This window comes from Gossypium arboreum, chromosome 13 (assembly GCF_025698485.1).
Source record: "Gossypium arboreum isolate Shixiya-1 chromosome 13, ASM2569848v2, whole genome shotgun sequence".
In the NCBI taxonomy this organism is placed as follows: Eukaryota; Viridiplantae; Streptophyta; class Magnoliopsida; order Malvales; family Malvaceae; genus Gossypium; species Gossypium arboreum.
The window spans coordinates 113,059,577-113,084,252 of record NC_069082.1 but is presented as its reverse complement, the minus strand read 5'-3'; the positions used below and the strand labels follow the sequence as shown (position 1 = coordinate 113,084,252).

The following is a 24,676-nucleotide window of genomic DNA, read 5'->3' as shown; positions in this document are numbered from 1 at the left end:
AACTAATAATGTAAAATCTAAGTTTATAAACAAATTATATCTCCTCAACTAAAATTTAAAATTTAAAATTTTGAATTTGATTTTATAATTTATCAAATTAGATGAAGGAAATTGTTTGAATTATTGCAAAAATTATTTAATCGTTTGATTTATTTAAATTTCACACATAAATTTTCCTTTTAAATATTGACGCTACGTTTTGATTAGTTATGATGAAGTTAAAACAAATTTCATATCCTTACTTATTATAATTAATTGTTTCTACAATTAGTTGGATGAAGAAAGTCATTTTTAATATCAGAATGTAATTTAAGATTACAACGAATCCTATAAAAGCTACTCTAATTAAAATTTGGCTTAATTCACTACTTGGACCCTAAACAATACTTCTTTTTCATTTTAGTATCTAAATATTTTTATATTTTTGGGTACCTAAATTTTTTGTCCTAATTTAGTACCTAAAGTATCAATTTCCTTCATTTTTTTGTCCATTTTGTAACGGTCGTTAAATAAATCCATTAGGCAACTTTAGTAAATGAAAAAGTGTCACGCGGCATGTTTTAGTTAATGAAAAAATGGCACGTGAAAATTAAGTTTATCTAAAAATAAAAATATTAAATTTAAATTAAAAAGTAAAAAGTAAAAAATTATAATATCAAATATTTAAATATTAGAAAATATTTTTTACTTTGACCAACCATTGACCAGTGTTGACTAATCATTGACTGGCATTAATCAAACGTTAACAGAGCATGTGGCACTATTAGAACACACTATGTATTCTTTTTATATTTAATATTATATATAATATTAATTAAAAATGAAAAAATAACGTATAATATATATATATTTCTCAAGATGAGATATCACTTAATTTATTAGATAGCATAATTCAATCACCACTAGACTAAATTCTAATAAAGGAAATAGTTTTCCAACACGTTATTTTTTATGAGTATTTCTTGCAAGTTTACCAAAATATAAGAATAACTATTAAATTATGTAAGAGAATTTAGTGAGGTTTCCTCATCTCAAAAACACATAAAATAAATCATTAAATGTGAGTTCAAAATACACACCTCTCCTATCTTTTATATATATTCATGAATTTAAAAGTAGATATAAATATGATTAATGTTTTTATAAAATCTTATTATTTACTAATACAATTATTATGTAACAAAATGAAAGTCTAATATATATTTTATTATTTATTTTACACGAAAAATATAACCATAGTCTTTAATAGTCCTTTTTCATTCTCAACTCACTGTTATAACTGCGTTTGAATTTAAATACACATTTTATCACTAATTTTAATCTCATTGCTATAGTACTCAATCTCTCCACTACAACATCTAATCTTATCGCTACAGTAATTAATTCACTACTACTGCTAATCTCATCGCCCAACCAAAGTCACATTTGATTTTTATATCAATTTGTATAAATTTGTTAAATAAATATTTTTTAACCCATATCTCGAGTGTGCCATTATGTAATAATAATAAAATAGTTAATGGTAAACTAAATCATTAGTAACTCTAAAATTAGGTCATTCCTATTTTGGTCACTCAATTTTTTTGTCATTATTTTTTTTCTTCTCTCCTTTTCTTTATCTTCTTCCTTCTAGCTTGAGAACCTTAGTTGCTGCCTCCCTTAAAGTGTTGTCGTTGCTTCCATCGAACCATCTCTAGCAAGCTCAAAAATAGAAAGCCATCTTAAAATCAGGCCATATTGATGGCAGGATTGAGAGATTGGAGCACAAAATTTCTAAAGCTTTGGGAGTGACTTTTGAGAAATTGAATCCTATAGATTTGAAGAGGAGGCTTTAGGATTCACTTTGGTGGTTTTGGATTGACAGTCTAATACCAGAGATGACGTCAAACAATCAAAACAATGATGGTGAGAAGCGACAGCTATGAGTAAGGAGAATAAAGGATAAGGAAAATAGGGAAAAAATAGGGAGAAAGAAGAAGCGTCTTCAATATCAGTCATTAACAGGACAATGCTCATCGATGGTGGTTCAATGGAGGAAGTGACAACATCTTTAAGAGAGGCGATGGCTAGGTCTGTTGAGTTAGAAGAGAGAAGACAAAAAAAAAAAAGATAATGAAAAAAACGAAAAATTGAAGAAAAAATTAGAGCATTTTGTTAAATTTAATTGTGGAATGACTATTTTGATCAATTTATTTAACATTAATAATTAAATTAATAAAAAAAATTAAATGACCAAAATAAAAATGATATTTAAAGTGACTAATCGGATCATTTACCCAACAACTAAAGTGCACTTAAAAATTAAAATAAATTGTTTATAGTTTTTTTTACTGGACTGAATAGAAGAAAAATTTAATCCAATTGGACAATTTTTCTTTTTTTTAAAAACGGTTGGACATTTCTACTTTTGAAGTGTGCCATAGTAAAAAAAAAAAAAATTTGCAATCGTGGCGCACTGTTGTGCTGCTAAATGCAAAAGCATCAACGCCCCAGAAGATCCCATAGGCATCTTAGAAACCAATCGTCGCCGTCCACGTTTTCCTGTCTTCTCCTTCCGCATCATCCAAAAATGTCTCCTTGATTAACTATATTCCAGTCCCTCACTCTCTTTGAAATCTCCACCTTTTTCCTCCTAAAATTTTCTTCTTCCCATGGCTTCCTCCACGGTTCCGATCGGTGTTGCTGTCTCTGCCCCTTGTTCTTTTCTTTCTAATCGGAGAACATCCGTTAGATTTTCGGAATTTCGTGGTCTCAAGATTAAACCCAGGTTGGCGTCGCTGACTCAGTCGACCAGATCGGCGATTCAGGATCGGCGTCGAGTCGGACGTGTTGTTTGTGAGGCTCAGAACACAGCTGTTGATGGTGAGTTTCGTTTGTTTTCGGTATAAATTAATTTGTTTCTCTGTTTTAATTGTTTTTCTTATGCTTTTCTTTTTTTAGTTTGATTGGTTGCTTGGAAAGTGAAAGAAAGCGGGAGGAAATAGAAAGGATTATTGAGCGTAAATGAAAAAGAAATTAGGTTTAAGTAAAAATCAAACCTTCGTAGTTGAAGATTTGATTGTTTTATCTAGCTATAAACTAGCTTAACAGTGAGTTCACGTATGTTTAAACTTTACTAAATAAGTTTCATTAGAATTAATTGTTTGTATTTGTAGAAAGTTTGTTCTTTAAGCTTTAAATAAGTAATTATAGGTTAAAGTATTCGGACTTGGATGTAAATATCAAATTTAGATGTAAATTTCTTCTTCTTGCTTGTTCTCAAATGAAACAGGATAATGGTACAACAGCGTAATCATTTTGTTACTTTCCATAAACCTTCAAATTTGAGGAAATTTATGGCCATGCTTCTTTCCTTGGATTCTGGTTTTATATATATATATGATTAAGCTAGTTCTTGAAATTTGCAGTGCCAGCAATTAAGGATGAAACATGGCAGTCACTAGTTCTTGAATGTGAATTGCCTGTTCTGGTTGAATTTTGGGCTCCGTGGTGCGGACCTTGCCGTATGATCCACCCCATAATCGACGAGCTGTCGAAGCAATATGCTGGGAAGCTCAAATGTTACAAAGTTAACACCGACGAGAGTCCCAACATCGCAACTCGATATGGAATTCGAAGCATTCCGACTGTTATGATCTTCAAGAGAGGGGAGAAGAAAGATGCAGTGATCGGTGCCGTTCCAAAGTCGACATTGACAACTTGCATCGAGAGATTGTTGTAGGGTTGGTAAGAAAAATCTTTGTTATATTTTTTCCCTAGAGTTAAGCTCTTTCAAGCAAATCAGTATAACTTGCAGTGGCTCATGTTATGATACTGTATCTGAAATAAACTCGTCTGCGCCACTGTATAGTTCTGCTGAAGATGCTATATTTTGCCTGTCTGAGTTAATGCTAATCAGTTGTATGCTGCTTGTACCTGACAATTCATATACAGGTATCATGTTCATATATTTAATAATAGTATAATTGTGTTTTAATTTAATTTTTATTTAATTTTGATATGATAATACTAGGTATTATATAGATTTTAAGATATTTGTGTATTCAACTATTCATGTCATGTTTGGTGATGCTTCCATTCCATGTACTCTTTATATATATACATATATATATATATATTATCTGCTTATATAATGTAACTGTGTCGTCTATAATTACAGGTGACAATCGGTGGGTAAGGGTTCAGGTCGGATTTATTTTGGGTTAGGAAAAAGTTTGGGTTTGCTTTGCAGTAAATGTAAGTATATACACATAATTTAAATATTTACATCTTCATATAAATTATTAATTTACTATTAGGTTTTAATAGGATAGTTCTAATTATTCATGATAAAATAAAATAGAAATAATAATAAATTTAGCTCCGACAATTTTTTGTCACTTTAGTATTTTTCTTCTCTTTTTAAAGTTTTTGTTTACAAAAAATTTATTGAATTGTTAAAATTTTACCAATACTTACGTGGTTGCTTACATCATAGTTTACATGTACATCATTGTTAACCAATTTTAAAAATAAAAATAAATTTATGTTTTTCTTATTTTTATGAAATACATGTATACTGTTAGTAGGTTGCAAAATTTTAACAAATTAGCTAATTCTTTTCCTTAAAAATTAATTAAAATTTAAAGGGTGGAGATTAAAATGATTTTAAAAAATTAAATTTAAAATGACAAAAAGAAATAAATATTAAGGAGTTAAATTTGTCATTAAATCAATAAAATGATAAAATCAAATTTACGAGTTTAATAAAATTTACTAGTAATATTTTATTATATTTTTATTAAATTAATTTCCATTTATTATAAATGTTTAATATATTTTAACCTTCTAATGAAAGAATAGTTAAATTAATTGAACTAAATAATTTCTCAGTCAAAATTAGATGTTAATACCATATAGGTTTTGTGCTGATGTATCAAAAGAATTATTATTTAAATAAAATATATAATTAGTTTATTAAAATATTAGAATAAAACTATGAATTAAAGATTTTATAAGAAAACATTTAATTCGAATTTGATTATTATATTTTAGTATCAAAATCAAAGTTAAATTTTTTTTTTGAGTTCTGGGCTTATTTGAATTTGAATTTTTATAAATTTTGAGTTAAAACTTGTTTGTGTTTTTATGTTTGAGCTGAAGTTTTGATTTTTTGTTGTGTAAGTTAATTTTGTCACTTTTTAATTTTTTTCTTTGGTTAAGATATGTATGAGCCTTTATATTTTTTATATATTTAAAATTTAGTTTTAATATTTTTATTTTTAGAAATTTAGTTTCTTTAAGATTTTAAAATTCAAGTCTAATTTTTAATTTTATGAATTTTTTTATTAAATTTGTTGATAAGATATTTTAAAATAAAAATTAATAACTATGTAATTAAAAGAATACTAGAATTTAACAAATAAATAAATAAAATTAGAGTTCAACCTCAATTTTAAAACATAAAAATAAAAGAAGTAGATTTTAAATTTTCAAAGAGTACGTGAAGTAGTCTCGTTTTATGCTTTGGATTTTCTCCAAATCAAACTCATCCGGGGGGATGAGTCTGAAGGTGACGATACATGAGCATGTGAAGAAGCCAGTTCAGCCCATAAAGTGTCCATCCCATTCCCATCAATTCATCATATAATCTCAATGTTTGTAATTAAAGTCCAGCGGCGATAAAAGTTAAAAATTCCCCTTTGCGTCTCTCAGTATACTTCCAAAATCCCATATCTAATGTCACCATCTCTTCTCTTACTGCCCTCCACATTTCATTTCTTACTTCTATTCCTTTCTTTAAGGGGAAAAAAAATACATTTATAAATATTTGAAAAATATCCCCACTTTAAATCTGATAAACATAAATACTAAACCACTAAAACTTGTGGTTAAATTAGGAATAAATGTCATTTTTAAAAGTTAATTGAGTGATTAGGTCGATTTATAGCATTTTTATTGGAATAGGTCGGTTTTAGAGAGAAAGGAGAAAACACATCCAACTAGACTCGTTTTCATTCAACGATAACCTCCTCCAACAACCGAATGCCCCAATGATTGAATTGCCAACTATCATTAAAAAAAAATATCTAGTTTTTATTTCTATATGAACCCAAATATTTTCCTCAATTTTTCATTCAAATCCATTTCTATCAATTCTCTCAATAATTTAGTTCTAAAATTTTAATTAAAATTCACTCAAGTTCGTCTTGATTTAATTCTGTTTTTCGATTTTTATTTGTTTTAATTCAAGTTTGGAATGACAAATAATCTTATTCGTTTTGATGACAACCACATTTTCGGGATTCAACTGCAAATAGTAAGAAAATATTTCTAATATTTCTAATTTTATTTAAGTTCGTTATTAAGTTGTTAAAAATATTAAAAATTATTGTTTTATTGCTTTTTTTATAATCAGGCTGAAAATCAAACTTTGGAGACATGTATACACAATCTATCTATGAGGCCATCGCGTGTGATTGAACCCTATTTGGAAGTTGCGGGATTCTTTCACGTGTCCCATATGCTCAGGAGTGTAAATTGGATCCCACACTTACAAACGCGTTGGTGGAAAGATAGAGACCCAAGACACACACATTCTGTCTTCCATGCTGTAAGTGTACAACCACACTTGAGGACATTCTTATAACACCCATATTTCATTTTCATTGTCGAAATAGGATACAAAATATTACTAGTAAAGTTGGAACAGTTTATAACGATTTACATTCAATTATCAATTAAATTTCATAGTTATGTGAAATATTCAAAAATGACATAGGACTTTCAAATATGGCCCTAAATTTAGTTTCAAAACCTAAAAAAACAAAATTTACGGGCATTTAGGGACCAATTCGGAACAAATTAGAACATTCAAGAAGAATTTGAAAATTTTCAAATCAGGGGTCACACGGCCCTATACCCAGGCCCTGTGACAGAGCATAACTCGTGTGGTTTTAGACATGGCAGTTTCAATATCTTACACGCCCATGTGTGACCTTATACGCTTGTGTGCATGGATCGTGTAACTCTCTGACTTGGATCACACGGCCGTGTGCCAGCCCGTGTAACATTCGAAACACCCTCACATGGTCATGTCGCTGACCATGTGTCTGCTCGTGTGAAAGTTGCACCTATACTTTCTTTAAACATGCTCTGGGCACATGCTCATGTCCTAGGCTGTGTGTGCCCAAAAATGACCAATTGCAAGTTCAAATTTCACAGATTTGCTTAGGTACCTAAACACACTCAATACACAATTTTATAAGCCAAAAACCACCTTCAAATATACTCAAACATGTCAAGAAGATCAACCCAAATGCCTAACCAATGTGCCATTATTGACACCTCAATACATTACATAACATTTCACCTCCAATTTTGCAAATACTTCTCACAATATATGTATACACAAAACATTCTTATCATTGACTGCCACACTTCAATATAGTGTCATTGAAATTCATTTAAATCAACCAATTCAACTTAAGCACAACATGCATACTTCCTTAAGCTATTCATCACAACATCACAAGTTAAGGATTTATCTTACACAACTAAGTACTAATACATCATATTCAAAAGAAGTCCTATTACATGCCATATAAACCAACCAAAATTAAAGTCTATCAAGATTCCCGGATAGTGTGATTTCCGTGTTGATCTGACCTTCCGAGCCCCCAAAAATGTAATCTACAAAATAAACCAACAACAGGTAAGCTTAAGTCAAACTTAGTAAATTCGTTTAAATAATCATTAAACTGAATTCTGAATAATTACTACTTCTATTAATTAAATACTGTTCGTAGTATTATTTCAGTATTCATTTCCAAACATCAATACAAATGATCTCATTTAGTAAAATCAATGGATAATGTTCACTTGAGCAATACTCAGAATAATCAGTGAATTCTTTTGCTCGATTGAGCGACATTTAGTATATTCAGTAGATTTTGCTCGATTGAGAAACGTTCAGTATATTCAGTAGATTTTACTTGATTGAGCAACATTCAGTATATTTGGTATTTCATTTTCGTTCCAAGATTATATAAACATACAAAATAACATTTGATAAGATTATATTAACATATGATATATAAGAACCATTAGTAATAAGTAAGTATACGAACTTACAGGATTGATTTGTAAAATTGCCAAAGAACAGGGTCTACTTCGTAATTTTCCCTTTTTCATGATCGTCCACACGTTCTCGATCTAAAATAACAGTTCCATTTAATTAACTAAATAAACAGTAAAAAATTCAAACATCTATGCAATTTAGACCTTCTTGATAATTTTACAAAATTTCACTTAGCTTTTCACTTTTATTCAATTTAATCCTTAAGCCCTAATTATGCAAATTACCCATTTTCCCTTAAAACCAATGTTAGCCAAATGTTCTATATCTTTATATCATCCCCTATTTGCAATAATTTCACCTTAAGTACAAGCAATTTATCATCTAATCAATTTAGTCCTTAAATGTTAAAATCACTAAAAATCACTTTACAAAATAGTCTACCAAAACAATAAAGTTTCATATTCCATCATAAACTTCAAGAAATAACTTAACTCATCAATGCCAACATTTATAACATTTAATAGTTTCACAAATTAGTCCTCGAAATAGTCGAGTTCAAAAAGATAAAAATTACTAAAAACGGGCACCAAAACACTTACTAATTAAGGCTTCAATTGAAAAACCATGAAAACCCAAGGTTTTCCTTTGTTGCGCCGTGAAGAAGATGGTGAGAATGAAAAATCTCATCTTTCTTTAGTTTAATTTAATATATATACTATGGTTATTTTGTAATTTTTTTAACTTTCTTAATTCAGCTTTAATTAATCCATGTTTAAGCCTAATTAAGCCATCCAATTATACATATCATCATCTAATTCCACTAACTAAATTCTCATGGGTTAAATTATCCATTTAGCACCTTTAATTTAACTACTCAACTTTTTTTATTTTTACGATTCAGTCCTTTTTACTTATTAAACTATCTAAACGATAAAATTTCTCAACCAAAATTTAATATGACCATAAAGTCCTTGTAAATATATTAATTAAATAATACTTAAGAATTATTGCATCGAAATTATGATCTCAAAACCACTATTTTCGATACCACTGAAAATCAGGTTGTTACAGTTCCATTATAGCTCGGTTTATGGGTGGATGGGTCAGTTGTTACGGGATCAATGGTCGTTGGGGATTAGAGCGACATTTGCGAGCAACTTTTAGGTAATGTGCTGGAAAAATTTTTCGGTGACCGAATAGAAATGAAATGGTTGCATGAAAATCTCTAAAATCTCTATGGGAGTTCTAGTCCCCTTGAAAGATAACAACACACCCGAGCGTACATCCCTAGGTTAATTGGAGGTGTTCTAATGCTAGATAAATCTCAAACTCTTTGTACATTTAAGGTGGCTGTTACAACTCATTAACTTGAAAGAAGTGTGTTGACTTAGTTGGGAGTCATTGTGTTGGCGATGTTGTACTGAAAGCTGTGTTGAGCAATCAACCACAACAAATAAAAATTGGTGGTTGCGTACTCATTTTGTAACACTCCTTACCCAGTCCAATCGTCAGTCCTAAGCTATAGGATACTACAACAGTACATGTTGCACTTTTGCTACAGCAGACATGTTAACACAGCTCGCGTATTGACATAGCTCACACGTCAATACAACTTACAGATTTACACAACACACATATTATTACTTTACAGACCAGCTCAAACTTAAATACTTTATAGACCAGCTCGCACTTAGATACTTTATAGAGAGCCCACACATACACATCATACAAAGTTAGTTAACACATAACAACTTTAATGAATTAGTTTGCACACACTTAACAAAGCCAACTCGCATATATATTATAAAGTCAGTTTGTGCATGATTACTTATAGATTCAATTCACACTTATGTTGCAGTGATAGTTCATGCATTGACACAGTTCACTTATAAACACAGCTCGTATATAAACACAACTCGCATATAACGCAACTAACATATAAACACAGCTCGCATATAAACACAGCTAGCATATAAACAGAGCTCGTACATTGTCATAGTTCACCTCATAACTATTTATATAGAGTTCGCACATAATTATCTTATAAGTCAAATACAATGATAGTTCACATATTCAAGTAATCAAATATACCTAATAAGACCTAAATACATTCGCCAAGTATTCAAGCAGAACAATGCCAATCTTGTTAAACAAAGGCTTCCACATATATTTATATAACATGTAGTCATTCAAAGTCCAAGCCACATTCATGATCCAAAATACCATAATTTGACATCTCATAACATCATGTTTTCATACCAAACCATACCTACAAATACCATTTTGATGTCATTCAAGACATCTCATTAAGCTATCACCCAACCATCACCATTCTCATAACATTACCTCAACCATTTCACATTCAAAATTTAGCCATCATATACATTTATATATATAACTTGTAAACATGCAAAATCAAGTATCACATAGGCTCAAGTTCATAAAGAATCAAAATGACACATATGCAATATGAATCCTATATACATGCCACATAACCAAGTCTGAAACAATTAAAAATCTACCGAATCAAAAGCTAGATAGTGTGGACTCTGAGTTGATCCTATCAATTTGTTCCTTAGAAGACAACTACAAGATAAGAAATGTAATTGAGTAAGCATTATGGATCCTTAGTAAGTTCATAGATTTTAAAATAAATAACTCACATTAATTCAAAATTAACAAAATGAAATAGCTAATTATGTAACTTTCATGTTTTCTCACATCACAGATATAAGGCGGCTATATTTTACACAAGTCACATAATATCTTGATATATACAATACAATGCAATTCAGTTTGTTCAATTTGTATTAATCCAGTCATTTATAGCCATTTCAATTCACCACACATACCATCATTCAATTGTACTTTCTTTTATACCGATAAGTCCAGTGAACTAAAAACAACAAATATGGATACGCGGGTAACTACCGAAACACATATGATTGCTCGTCCAAGTGATATCTCTAATACACACTTGAGCACAAAAGTGCTAAGCCCATAGTCATCATATGTAATAAGACATTATATCCCTCCAAAACACACCAAGGTCTCCGTAGAGACATAACTCGGTAATCTGCAACAAATGATGGATTCTGGTATAATCAATGAACTCTCCATACATTAGTATACTTTGTATTAGTTCTTTCACATATCCCGTACAGCGCGCAAATAACCCAATTGGCATGCCAATTGTATCCTATCCTTTCTTATGTTCATCCAAGCACATACACCACATTAGATTGATTCTTTACAATTCAGTCCATTTCTCACCTTTTGAACCATTTTGTAAACAGTCCAAATTATATTCATGCAATAAAATTTCATAATTCAAACACAAACATTAAAATTACATATGTAACTATACCATATGAACTTACCAGGTAAAATCGGCAATAATTGAAATGCCAGATACTAATCTATAATTTTCCCTTTTCCTTGATTATCTACTTGTTAATTCAAATCTTGATGTGCAAGGGTCGAACCTTGAGCTTCCAAAAACGACTTATTTCTTCTCTTTTCTTATGAACAAATTGTGGGGAAAGAAAAAATAGAAAAAGATGTCTTTATTTTTTTATGTTTTAACATATTTTACTTTATTATTAAATTTATTTAACATATATTTAATTAGAAAAACAAGTAAAAGCTGCCCAAATCAATTAAATATTGCCTAATTGCCACATAAACTCTTGAAAAATTTCTATTTAAACAATTTAGCTAATAAAATTCAATAGTGATAAACTTTTACAGTTTATACGATTTAGTCTTATACCTTAATTACTAATCATTCAATAAAATTATCAGATCAAAACCAATATAACACTATATTATATTTGTAAATATTAATTAATAATATTTACCGACTCGATAATTAGAAAACGTAATTTCAAAACCACTATTTTTGACACTATTGAAAAAAGGGTTGTTCACATTCTATAGTCATGGGCATGGTTCCGACTATCATTTTTATGTCCCCGAGCCAACTACCCTTATACTTTCCCACTCATAATAAGGTAAAATTAATTCTATAATATAATTATCATAATTTTACTTAATTGGGTCAATTTAAAAAAAATTATTTGAATAGGTGGAACCATGGCTCGAGTTATGTAGGACTACTAGAAGAGCTCAAAGATACCCACTACTGTTAGATCAATGATCGAAAGTTGAGGTTAGTTTTTTAAAAAAAATAATTATGTAATATTTATGTAAGGATTTCAAAATTAATATTAAGTAGATAATAAACTTCATTATTTCGTACTATAATTTGAATGGATGTCATACTCCAATCCTAGAATTTAACAATGTCGCCTGAGGGGTAGGCAACTTTGCCCGAGGATTTGAATGGATTTCAAAATTAGAGATGATAGACCAGATTTCCTTATCACCTCTTGTTTCTAACTTGCCACTTGCAAAATCCATTTCCAGAAAATGCAAGTTACATCTTCCCCTCTCTATTGAAGACCAAAATATAAGAATTTATTACAACACACCTTGAAACACAGATAGAAATATCACTTTTCTCTCAACACGACGTAGTTATTATGCCCGTTCGTCTTTTGTATCTTATACATTCACCTAATAATATCTGCAAAAGCCTTATTGTCCTGTACCAAAGAGATTTATCCACTTAAGTAGTACATTGAGAAGTAAATAACAAAGAGAGAATTAAATGCATAAACAAACTCAGTATATCTTGCGGTGTTTTTAGATTGATTTGCTTATCTAATGGGCTTATATTGCCTTCTTGGTCTAGAACTACCTTGTGCATTACTAATATGCAAACACCATATCTGTAATGCTAAATTGTTTCATTCTTCAAAGATTAAAAGCATGGGCCCCACAATCGTGAAACTTCAAAAATCTAATAACAATAAAATCTATATACACATTTTAGATACTTGCAGAATGTATAAACCAAAGAGATCAGTTTACAATAGATTCAGTGAACTCAACAATAAATATTAATCCAACAAAATAGGAAACGAAGAAGAAATATGGAAGACATAATACCCTAGCTTTAAATTTAGTAACAAGATCAGATGTTCTTACATGTGCCTTTTGTAATAACACAACCCTAATTTCTTCTTCAGTTATAGGTCTAGCAGTTGATGCTGAACCCGCTTTAGAAAAAAGATGCACTAGTAGTTGATGTTGATCCAGCTTTAGTAGAAGATGACGTACCCTTGCATAATATGCGAATCTTGCAAGTGGCAAGTTAGAAACAATAATAGATTTTTAAAATCTATTGCTAGAGGAGGTGAGGAGTAAGCAACTCACCCAAGAAGGTCACGACGATCGCACTTAGAACTGGTGCCGAGACAAATTCATTATCATCTCCAACCCAACAAGAGGCACTGGTGGCTGCACCACCTCTTGGTCAGTATGGCTCAACTTCTTCTGGTGCTTTCACTAACCTTGTATTTTTTACAAAAGCACTACACTATGCACCACTATATCCTACTTTAACACCTTCTGTAAGTATGTTTTTGGCACCACCTCTATCCGTAACATATTTCATACCAATGTCAGTGACAACACTAATGTATTCGTCGTTGATGTATCTACAACCTCCAACAATTCCATCATATTATGTGCAACTACTGTATGTGACACCATACACCTATATGTCGATAATGTCGCAAACACCCCTAACATGATTGTTCTACCAAGGTGGCTTATCTTAACAACCACATGTTCATAGAATGGAGGACACACGATGGAAACCTAATATGACACCACACTTAACCACGGAAGAAGGAGATAAATATGAAGATGAAGGTCGAGGTGAAGATGAAGACGAAGAATAGAATGAGTCGAAACCCTCACTTGTACAAATAAAAAATTCGCCTCGCAATCGACACCTACCAGGTTGTGGCACACATTCAGCCTAACGATGCCGATAATTATTTTTCTATCTTATCATGTAAATTATACATGTAAAATTTGATACTTTAGACCAATATTAGAAATGTAATGGTTTTAAATAAATATTATTTTGAAACAAAATTGATAAATTTTAAGTGACAATTTGTTTGAAATAGCTGTAAGAGATAAACTTTTAAATTTATCTTTCAAGCATTTAGAAAATATTATGTATTGGACCCAAGTATTGAACCCCTGGCATGGTATTGTATCGATACCAATTTCAGCTTCGAAGTTAAAAAAATTGATAAAGAAATAGAAAGTATCAAGACACTCAACAAAGTATCAATACATGTGTTGGTACAATTATTTCCATGCATTAGGTATTTGATATAAAAAAAACATATATAGACAATTAGGTTTCCATGAAAAATTGGAACATATTTTAATTTGTATTGTTCTATTTTGCACATGAATAATATATCAATATTTACAATTTACCAAACAGTCTATATCAATGAAAAAAATTAACAAATTATTAAACGAAAAAATAGATAAATTTGTTAACAAGATCTTGTCCTTAATGTATCCTCCAAGTGTGGACATTTTGGCCTAGTATGCCTTGAGTTCTTACAATAACTACATAACCTTGGTTGGTTTGTCCTCTCTGGAATATCCATATTGTTGCGTATTCGAGTAGAATTCTTTCGACTTTTTGAGTTGCAATGCAACGAAATATTCTATACCAAGTGGACTAGAGCGTTTGATTCAAGTGGCCATATACGTTTATTTGCGACCGGTGGAAATACAAATTTCCACACATTATATATGCATTCTAGTTTGTACGCTTCGTCCACAAAGTTTATGCAATCCAGACATGCTTGCGTACATGCAGCAATTGCATGCGTAAATGGATAAAGCAGTGCAATAAATCTCCAATAGTTGCAGGTCCGTCGACTCAAGTTTACACGGTAGACTCCCTCAAAAATACCTTGGTCAGGTCTATCGAATTCCATAACTTGAAACGATAGGTTCGAATGCGAGTGAAACACTACAAACATATAGTTAACTCGTTTTGCATTGTCTCTAATTTCTCTCATCACATCTTCACACTAAATGTGACCGCTCTTTATCTTTCCATCATATTTTTCTGCTCACTTTGAAAATAATGTTGCTAAGTAGTAACATGTTTCTTTCACCACCAATGTTACTGACAACTGTCGCGTCCCCTTCAATACGGAATTGATGCATTCTACTAGGTTTGTTGTCATATGTTCATATCATAGACCCCTACATACGATTGCGCCCACTGTTCGAAGGGTATGTTAAAGTGGTATTCCATACCAGCCCTATTAATGGCGCACATGTTCTCCAACATTTTATGAAAATGATGTTGGATGAGCTTATACTTTATCGTAGAAAATAAACAGTTTATCCATTAATGCAAAAACTGTACATGTTAAAGCATGATAGTGGAAATAATGGTAAATATAAAGCCATGTTGATGACTTGTGTCCGCTGAGTATCCGAATAGTGTTGTCCGTATAAGTTAGTAGCTACATATCTTAGATAATACTTATAGTGTGTGTGATCCCAAAGGCTTTACTATCGTTCAATTGCTGCAAGTATTCCAAGTCCCCTGTTGGAAATGACGCATATGTCAGGTTGTGACACAACATACCTTCTCAAGTTAAATTGGAAGAAATCTCAATCATCTACCTTTTCTCCATGCGTTATTGCAAAGGCTATTGGTAGGATTTTTCGATTACCATCTTATGTAACAGCCAACAACAATCGGTGCTCATATCTCTCGTACAGGAAGGTGTTGTTGATTTGTACCAATGGCTTACAGTGTTGAAATGCTTCTATGCATTGATCCATTTGTAAACCGGTTACGGAACTAGGCACGTACTGATACAGTCCCTAACATCATTGCCATAAATCATTATACAATATTTCCCACCCATTATGCATATTCTCCATGACCTTCTATTTTACGATCCATGCATTGTGGGACGATGGTGTGTAATCAAATTGACTATGGATATTGGCAATTATAACTGGCACGAGAGTCCTAACACTCACTTTCACCATAGATCATGTCGGCATCCAACTTTGAATGATCCTGTGTCATACCTGCAACAATACGAGTATTTGAAAATTATAAATTCAATATCATATATGAGGTCACTATAATATCATCTTGGACGATCTTATCACGTACTTGTAGCAACACAAGCATGCGGAGTGTTATATTTATTGATCGTCCAAAATCCTATCTTTTTTCTTATAGAAACCATGATTTTCCATAGATATCTATTGTCATGCATTGCACACTTGGCCTCAAATTTCTCTGATCGGGATTTAACAACGTAGAAGTTTACCATGTGCTTTATGTTATATCGCTTAACTACTGCAAAAAAAAATCTTTCGAGGAAAACTCTATCCACTTGTAAATAGCCCACATCTAATGAAGAACTCAAATGGCCTAGCCTTCTGTGAGGTAGTTCTGGAAACTCTAACCCACTTTCAGCTGGCCCGTTTAGATTTTATCTATTAAAAATTAGTTATTCGGAAGATTAGAGCAAGGTGAATTAATAGCTAAAGCTAGATGGTATAGTACAAATCTACCACAACGGTAAGGCATCCATTCAACTAGCTTATCAACATGTCTAGAATTGGTAGTTTGGACTGGATAAAGTGTTGAGGTGGTAAGTCTTAAGTTTAACCTAGTATTGGATGTACGAACTAGGGTAAGGATTCAAATTTAAAGATAACATAAGTAGAAGACCACCATTGGTAGAAAATGAACTATAAGTTCAAGTGGATGGATAAATAGGAGAGAGCTAAGCTTGTTAAGTTATAAAAGAAACTGGGATGAGGTTGAATCAGACCAGTACTAAAGAGAACCGTTATCGTGAAGAACATGCTTACTTTTGAGATAGAGAATAAGTCCATCAGTGGTGAGCTACAGAAAAAGGGCAAGCCATCGACCACGCCAGTGAAAACTATGGGAAACTGAGGATAAATAAGGAATTTGACATCTCTACTTAAAGTTTTATTTCACGAAGACTTTGAAATATTATTGTTACCCTGTTTTATAGTATCTCACTAAGTTCATTTGAACTTATGAATTTACTGCTTATTTGCAGGATAAAGGTTTGACTAGAGAATCGAGTGGAGGGACCAAGCCAGACACCGCCAATTTGAGGGATGGGCATGGATGTCATTCATGTGTATAGAGGGGCTCCCTTAGAGACCATGCCTCGGGGATTAAGTCGAATGTAAAAATTTTAAAGTTTAAAATTTAGAATTGTAAATACTGCTAAGATTGTAAGGAAGTAACTTTTAGATGTTATATCTATTAATATAGTTAAATGTGTAAATTGAGCATTTAAGAATGTAATAAGAATAAAATTTGAAATGTCTTTGAGTTAATCAGATCTTTGTACCATCCAGTACTCAGACCTAGTGATCGGGTCCAATATAGGGTGTTACAATTTCATATTACCACCGAGTTAGTTCACAAGCTTTCATGCATACATTATTATTATCATTTTAGTTCATTATCACAGACATGCACAGTTGATTTTTAATAACATAATTAACTAGAAAACAAAACTATCAGGAAATTAGATGAGATTTACTAGAATCACAAGTAGAAGGAACTCACCAAAGATGACCAAGATGAGCTTTGCCTATTCTATGGGTTCTTTTCTTTTTATACTAGGGCCTTCTCCCGTTTCTTTAGCTAAATAAAATTAAACATTCATTAAGCATAAAAACAATTGAATTTTAAATGTAAAAACAAGAATAAAAAACAAGCAAATATTAACCCGAAGGAGGTTTCCTTCCCTCCAACTTCCAATAGAAACCTATATAAACGGTTCCTACAACTTTGTCATTATCTGGTATTAAACTAAAGAATGTGTAACAGCCCAGTTTTAGCAAAATTAGAAAAGTGGTTTTGAAACCACAAATCTGAGGTCAAAAAATTATTTTAATATTATTTTATGTGTTTACAGCATGTGAATATGTATGTGTAAAAGTTTCGTGCGTTAATTTTATCGTTTAAGTGGTTAATTTGAGAAAAGTACTAAATCGCGTAAAATGCAAAGTTGATGTTCTAATTGTTTAAGTGCTTAATTGCTATGATTCATTAATGGTGAAGTCCTTATGATGTGAATAAACCATGGATAATGGAAATTGACATGAATAGCCATTCATGAAATGATTTATGTTTTAAACAAAGGTTAAAATAGAAATAATGGAATTAATGTATAATTAAGTAGAAACAAAATTAAATATGGTTCCTGTAACACCCTTTACCCATATTCGTCGCCGGAATAGTGTACGAGGCATTACCAGAGTTAACCGAATTAATTTTTTGTTATTACGAGTAAAATACTATTCATTTACCGAAACATGTTATAATGTCCTTTAGATGGGCCTCCAAAGCCCAAAACATACTTCGAGACCAAACCAGGATTAAATCGAAACCATAGGGAATTTTTCACAAAACTCTAAAGTTTTTTTTATAAGCTCAATATAACCCTTTTATAAATATCCAACCTTCCCTGCAATTTTAAAATCGAGACCATCCAAACCAACCAATCCATTTCAACCAATTTGATACTAAATCATACTTCTATTATAATTATATCATTTAGCATGTTCATCACTCTTTACTTTAATACATATTCATTAAACAAGTCTTAGCATTTATATAATCATCAAAACATATACATGCCATATAAATTAAGAAGGAAATTTACAAAAGCTACCGAAGATAATCTGGATAGTGTGATCCTTAGTGTTGATCCGATCCTTCGTATATTTTCACGTCAATCTATAAGAGACATTGAATACACTCAAGTAAGCTTGTAGAAGCTTAGTAAGTTCATAGGTATAAAATATAAATCTTACCAAACATTCATACACTTACACAATATATACAATTACTAAGTTCACCTGTCAACCACAATCATTGGTGAGTTCCCTTGTATAACTTCACTACCACTTATTCATTTACTTTAATTCTTTTGGGCCCATTTGTCACTTACCATTCTTAATCAAATTAGGGAACGGTTGCGAAAAATTAAGTACTTCACTTCCACTTTGTCATAGTATAACTATGGTCATGCATATGATCACTTATCACTTTCCGAAGCCATAGTCCTGCCACAGTCTTACACGGATCACATTTATCACTTGTCACTTGTCACTGATCAGATAAGTGTTGCTAAAGCTACCACTTATCACTTGACACTTGTCACTGATAAGATAAGTGTAACTGAGGCTACCACTTATCACTTATCACTTGTCACTGATCAGATAAGTGTAACTGAGGCTACCACTTATCACTTGTCACTAATCTGAAGTACTCAAATCTGACGTTCCGCTCAAATTGATCATTTATTCAATTTTTGCATTGTTATTTTATTCTCAATTCATCAATAAATATATCTAATCATACATTATATAATTCATATAACATTTAATCATTAAATTTCAGCCATATGAACTTACTTGGGTTGATTTGCAAAATTTGTGAAAGTTCAAGGACTAATCAGCTACTTTTCTTTTCCTCGACTTGCTTCGGGTTCTCGATCTATCATTGTAAAATCATTCACTTATCAGTATTGATTTCACCTTCACTCTATTTCACATCCTTAATGTTTATAACCCACTTATAAGAAACATTATCTATAATTTCACTATTTACTTATGTATATTCAATGTTGTCCATCCGTGTCATAGTCACTAAATTATTTTTATCTTGAGATACAAAACTCCAAATTAGGATCTGCTAATTTTTTCTGACACTAGACTCACATATATTCTTAACATAAATTTTCAGATTTTCTGATTTATCCAATAAGTACATTTTATTCTTTAAAGTCACCCTTGTTCTGCTGTTTGACAATTCCAACCCTTCTTCACTAAAAATTAATTATCTCCTTGAACAGAATTCGAATGATGTTTCTGTTTGTTTCTCTTGAAAATAGAGTCATTCAGGATTTTAAAAATATAAATTTAAGCCCCTAATTATTTTTATCCAATTTTTGATGATTTTTCAAATTCAGAATAGGGGAGACCGAAATTATTCTGACCTTGTCTCACAAAATTTATTATATCTCATGACTTACACCTTTTCTTCTATAAGAAACCAGACTCAATAAGATTTAATTTCATATTTTATTCATCCTCTAATTAGATTTCTAAAATTTTTGGTGATCCAAAACTGTTTTAGTGCAAAATGTTGATTTCCATTTTGTCCCAAATTTCACAGTTCATACAATTCAGTCCTTGATCAATTAACCCATCAATTAAGCTAATTTCTCACAATTAATAATTTTCCTAGACATTATAAGTTATTTCACAACTATTGAATTTAGAATTTCCACATAAAACCCTAACTTCAAACTCATTTACAATTAGGTCCCAAACATTCACTTTCTATTCAATTCTTTCAATAAAATAAGCATATAAACAATTAGATGCTAAATCGTCATATAATTCCAGCACATATTCATAGAAACTTTCAATTTCTTTCATAGAATCAAAAACTAATGAATTCAACAAGTGGACCTAGTTATAAAAGTCACAAAAACACAAAAATTTCAAGAAATAATCAAGAATTGAACTTACTTGCAGTAAAAATATGAGTCCTAGCTTTATTAAGTAAATTTTGCAATATTCCAATTTTTCCCTTAATTCTCCTTATTTTCTTACTGATTTAATGCCCTTTCCATCTACCCAAATAGACCTTGGGTCTATTTCCTTTTAAACTCTCTTTCTTTTATCATTTAAGCTATTTAATCATTTCCTATAATTTTGCATTTGTTACAATTTAGTCCTTTTTGTTCAATTAACTAACGAAACTTTAAAATTTCTTAACGAAACTTTAAAATTTCTTGACGAAACTTTACAACTATTTATAAAAATATTGTGACTCGGTTTAAAATTTTTGAGGTCTCGATACCTCGTTTTCGATTCTAATTATTTTAATATTTATTTCTAGTACACTATTCACTATTTCAAAAAAAATTCTAACTTCACATGTAACATATACTCACTAAATTAATAATATTTTCCACTCATTTTTCAGATTTAGTGATCCCGAATCACTGTTCCGACACTATTGAGAATTCAAGCCATTACAGTTCCATTATCATCTCTTAATGGTCGAATGAAGCCAAGGAGAAAGTAAAATAGGGCTTTGAAATTTTGGCACTTCCTTAGCTTGATTGAGGTATGTTTTAAGCTCGTATTTTGATGATTTCTACGTTTTTGTGATCGTTGCTTTGAGTACTAGCTAGCCCGTACCTTTATTTCTAAAATTTTTAGTGATCTTGGAAAATTCCATTGATGAATCCATGAGTTTTATGATGTTTGAGGATGAATTATGCAAGCTTGGTGTTTAATATACATGTTTTGTAAAGTGATTTTTGACAAAAATGTCAATTAGGGGTTAAATTGAGAAAAGTGTAAATTGAGGGGTTAAATTGTGAAAGAAATGAAAAATATGCGCTACTAGGGACTTATAGAGAATTAGGCTAAGCATGGGCTTTGTTAAATTTTGTGTAATTTATGTTTTTGTGAAATAAGGACTAAATTGTAAAAAATGTGAAAGTCTAGGGACTAAAGTGCAAAAATTCCTAAATATGTATTTGTGGACTAATTGAATGTGTTGATGAATAAAAGAGTTAAATTTGATTGTATATAGATTAAGAAAAGAGGAACCCAAACTTAGACCGAGGCAAAAGCAAAATACTCGATTAATCGACTAGTTTCGTTGTTTTGACGTCCGAGGTAAGTTTGTACATGATAACATTGTTACAATTATATTTTAAATACTTTAATAATGCATAAATTGTATATATGTGACTACGAATGCATACGATGACAAATCGACTAAGTTTGGCACTTAGTGTGCATTTCGAGATAGCTTCAGCTATATACAGCACTTAATGTGTGGATTGGAATAGCTTTGGCTTTATGTGGCACTAAGTGTACGATACCGAGATAGCTTCAGTTTAATGTGATAGCACTAAGTGTACGATATTGTTATAGCTTTGGCTAATCATTTATGCACTAAGTGTGCGAGTTCTTAGAGCATTGAAAGATTTCCAAACGATTTAATGTATTGAACAAAGAGGTGAGAATGAAATAATACAGGTACGTACGATACCTATGTGATACTTGATACTATATGTATAAAGCTTGATGAATTTCTATATTATGAACCATTGAGTATATTTGGTACAAACTTACTAAGCTATGAAGCTTACTGTGTGTTATTTTTCTTTGTTTTATAGATTATCGAAGCTAGCTCAGACTCGAGAATCATCAAAAAATATCATCACACTATCGATCATCTCATTGGTTCTTTTGAAGCTTTGTAAATTTGGTATATGGCATGTATAGGCTAGTGTCAGTTTGGTATGTTTTGAGTTATGATATTAGCCATGAGATTTGGCTTGTAAATGATGATGTGTATGGCTATTTGAGTTGGCTTGATTTATATGTTGGCAAGTGTTATATGTGATGTTTATAAGTCACCATGTGTTTTGACATGTTTTCCATGGTTGTTAGTATTGCTAACTGGTTGCTTATTTGGTTAGTTATTAGTTGATATATTAATACTTGAGAAATGGTATATTTTGGTATGATTTATAGGTGATGAATTGGTATGTTTGAGAAGTATGAATTGGTTGATAGAAAGGTGAGAAAATTCATTTAGGAAATATGTAAGTTGTGATGATATTGGCATAATGGTTTGGTAGGTTTTGAATGTGGAATTGAGTAGTTCAAATGGTTGATTATTGATGGTATGATATGTGTGTGAATTGGTATGTTTTGGATGCCTATAAGTGTATGAAAATGGTTCTAAATTGGTTGCTATGTGTGCATGAGTGAAGGGTGGCAAATTGGATTTTCAAATGGCCTATTTTTGTCCACACGGGCATATACACGGGTGTGTGTCTTAGCTGTGTTCGACACACGGCTATGTTACACGGTCGTGTGTCCCTTGGGGTACCCTTCGAATTAAAGTCAGTATACCCTACAGTTTTGACACGACCTAGACACACGAGCGTGTCTACTGGCCGTGTGTGGCATATGGGCATGTGGTCAGCCGTGTGACCCAAATTAGTAACCCCTTTGGATTTCACACAGCCTGGCACACGGGCGTGTCCTTGGCTGTGTTATGCAAGTTAGTATGTATGCTCTATTTTCACACGGCCTTTAACATGGGCATGCCTGGTAGCCGTGTGAGGCACACGGCCTGTTCACAAGTGTATGTGACCCTTAAATGTTAGAAAATTTTCTAAGTTTCCTAAAGTTTGTAAATGTTATCGATTTAGTCCCAAACCACTTCTAAGCATGTTTTAAGGTCTCGTATGACCTTATAAGGGACAATGTGATTGAGATAAATGGATTATAATTATGTTTACTCAAATGTATGATTTATGTGATGGTTGATCGGTAATGCCTCATAATCCTATTCTAGCGTCGATATAGGTTAGGAGAGTTACATTTAATTGGTATCAGAGCTACAGTTTATTCGATTCTAAGACTAACGTAGCGTGTGAGAGTCTAGCTATACATGCCATATATATAAATTGCGATAGTGTGATGATTCCTAACAATTAAAATGTGTTTTTATATAGCAAATAGATCCCGACCGAGCTATAGCTGATGCTGTAGAAAGTAATGCACCCAGTCCCGTTTAAGGAGCAGCGCCAGCCAATTCTATACCTATTTCAAGTAACCATGGGGGAGAGGCTAAGCAAGCCTTCTTCCAAATGATGAGTGAGTGGTTCACAGAATTCGTACAAACGAATTCGGCTGCTCAACAACCTCCCCCCACCTATTCCTCAATAAATCTCAACTGTGCCACAAGTGATAGATCCGATTCAATTGATTAAGTCGCCAGTAGATAACATACGTAAACGCGAGGTTGAAGAGTTCTGGGCTACTGTTGATGATGATGCTGAGAGAGTTGAGTTTTGGCTCGAGAACTCAATCAGAGTATTCGAATAATTGTCTTGTACTCCTGAAGAATATATCAAATGTGTTGTATCGTTGTTGAGGGATACTGCATACCATTGGTCGAAAATGTTGATATCTGTAGTTCCGAGGGAACGGGTCACTTGGGAGTTCTTTCAATGCAAATTTCGAAAGAAGTACATAAGCCAAAGATTTCTCAATCAGAAACATAAAAAGTTTCTGGAATTGAAACAAGGCAGAATGACTGTCACTGAATATGAAAGAGAGTTCGTACATTTAAGCAAATATACTCAAGAATATGTCTCCACTGAAGAAATCATGTGTAAAAGATTTATTGACGGACTGAATGAAGATATAAAACTTATGGTTGGGATTCTGGAAATGAAAGAATTTGTTGTGTTAGTTAAAAGGACTTGTAAAGCCGATGATCTCAGCAAAGAAAAGAGAAAAGCTGATTTTGAGGCAAGAGATTCGAGGAAGAGATTGATGAATAAATCTTATCATTCCTCATCAAAGAAATCTAGGGACTATTTTAACCGATTGATAGTTTTAACAGGATATCATAATAGAGATCGTAGGAAGCCATACACCCACCCTAAAGCTCAAGCCACATCGGTATCGAGTGTTGGTAATGTAAAAGATGTTAAACCTTAGTATCAACAGTGTGGAAGACGACATTTTGGAGATTGGTGCGTGAAAATTAATAATAGAACTTGTTACAGTTGCGATTCACGAGAT

The 24,676-nt window shown here is 31.7% G+C and overlaps 1 protein-coding gene across 2 annotated transcripts; it reads left to right on the top strand.

The window, feature by feature from the left end:
- Positions 1-2,501: 2,501 nt before the first annotated feature.
- On the top strand, positions 2,502-4,307 carry LOC108461774 (uncharacterized). 2 transcript variants are annotated; one of them, XM_017761709.2, is made up of 3 exons: positions 2,502-2,862; positions 3,408-3,726; positions 4,160-4,307. In XM_017761709.2, exons 1-2 carry the CDS (start codon positions 2,652-2,654, stop codon positions 3,719-3,721), a joined length of 525 nt encoding a protein of 174 aa, XP_017617198.1. In that variant the 5' UTR covers positions 2,502-2,651; the 3' UTR covers positions 3,722-3,726; positions 4,160-4,307. The 2 variants fall into 2 exon arrangements, with proteins under 2 accessions (XP_017617198.1, XP_017617197.1); XM_017761708.2 differs by lacking the exon at positions 4,160-4,307 and having other exon boundaries at positions 2,509-2,862; positions 3,408-3,981.
- The last annotated feature ends 20,369 nt before the right edge of the window (positions 4,308-24,676 follow it).

Excerpts from the sequence above, each read along its gene's own strand:
- LOC108461774 (XM_017761709.2), top strand. The coding sequence starts at position 2,652 with ATGGCTTCCTCCACGGTTCCGATCGGTGTTGCTGTCTCTGCCCCTTGT. Across the intron at positions 2,863-3,407 it reads TCAGAACACAGCTGTTGATG|TGCCAGCAATTAAGGATGAA; the intron begins GTGAGTTTCGTT and ends TGAAATTTGCAG.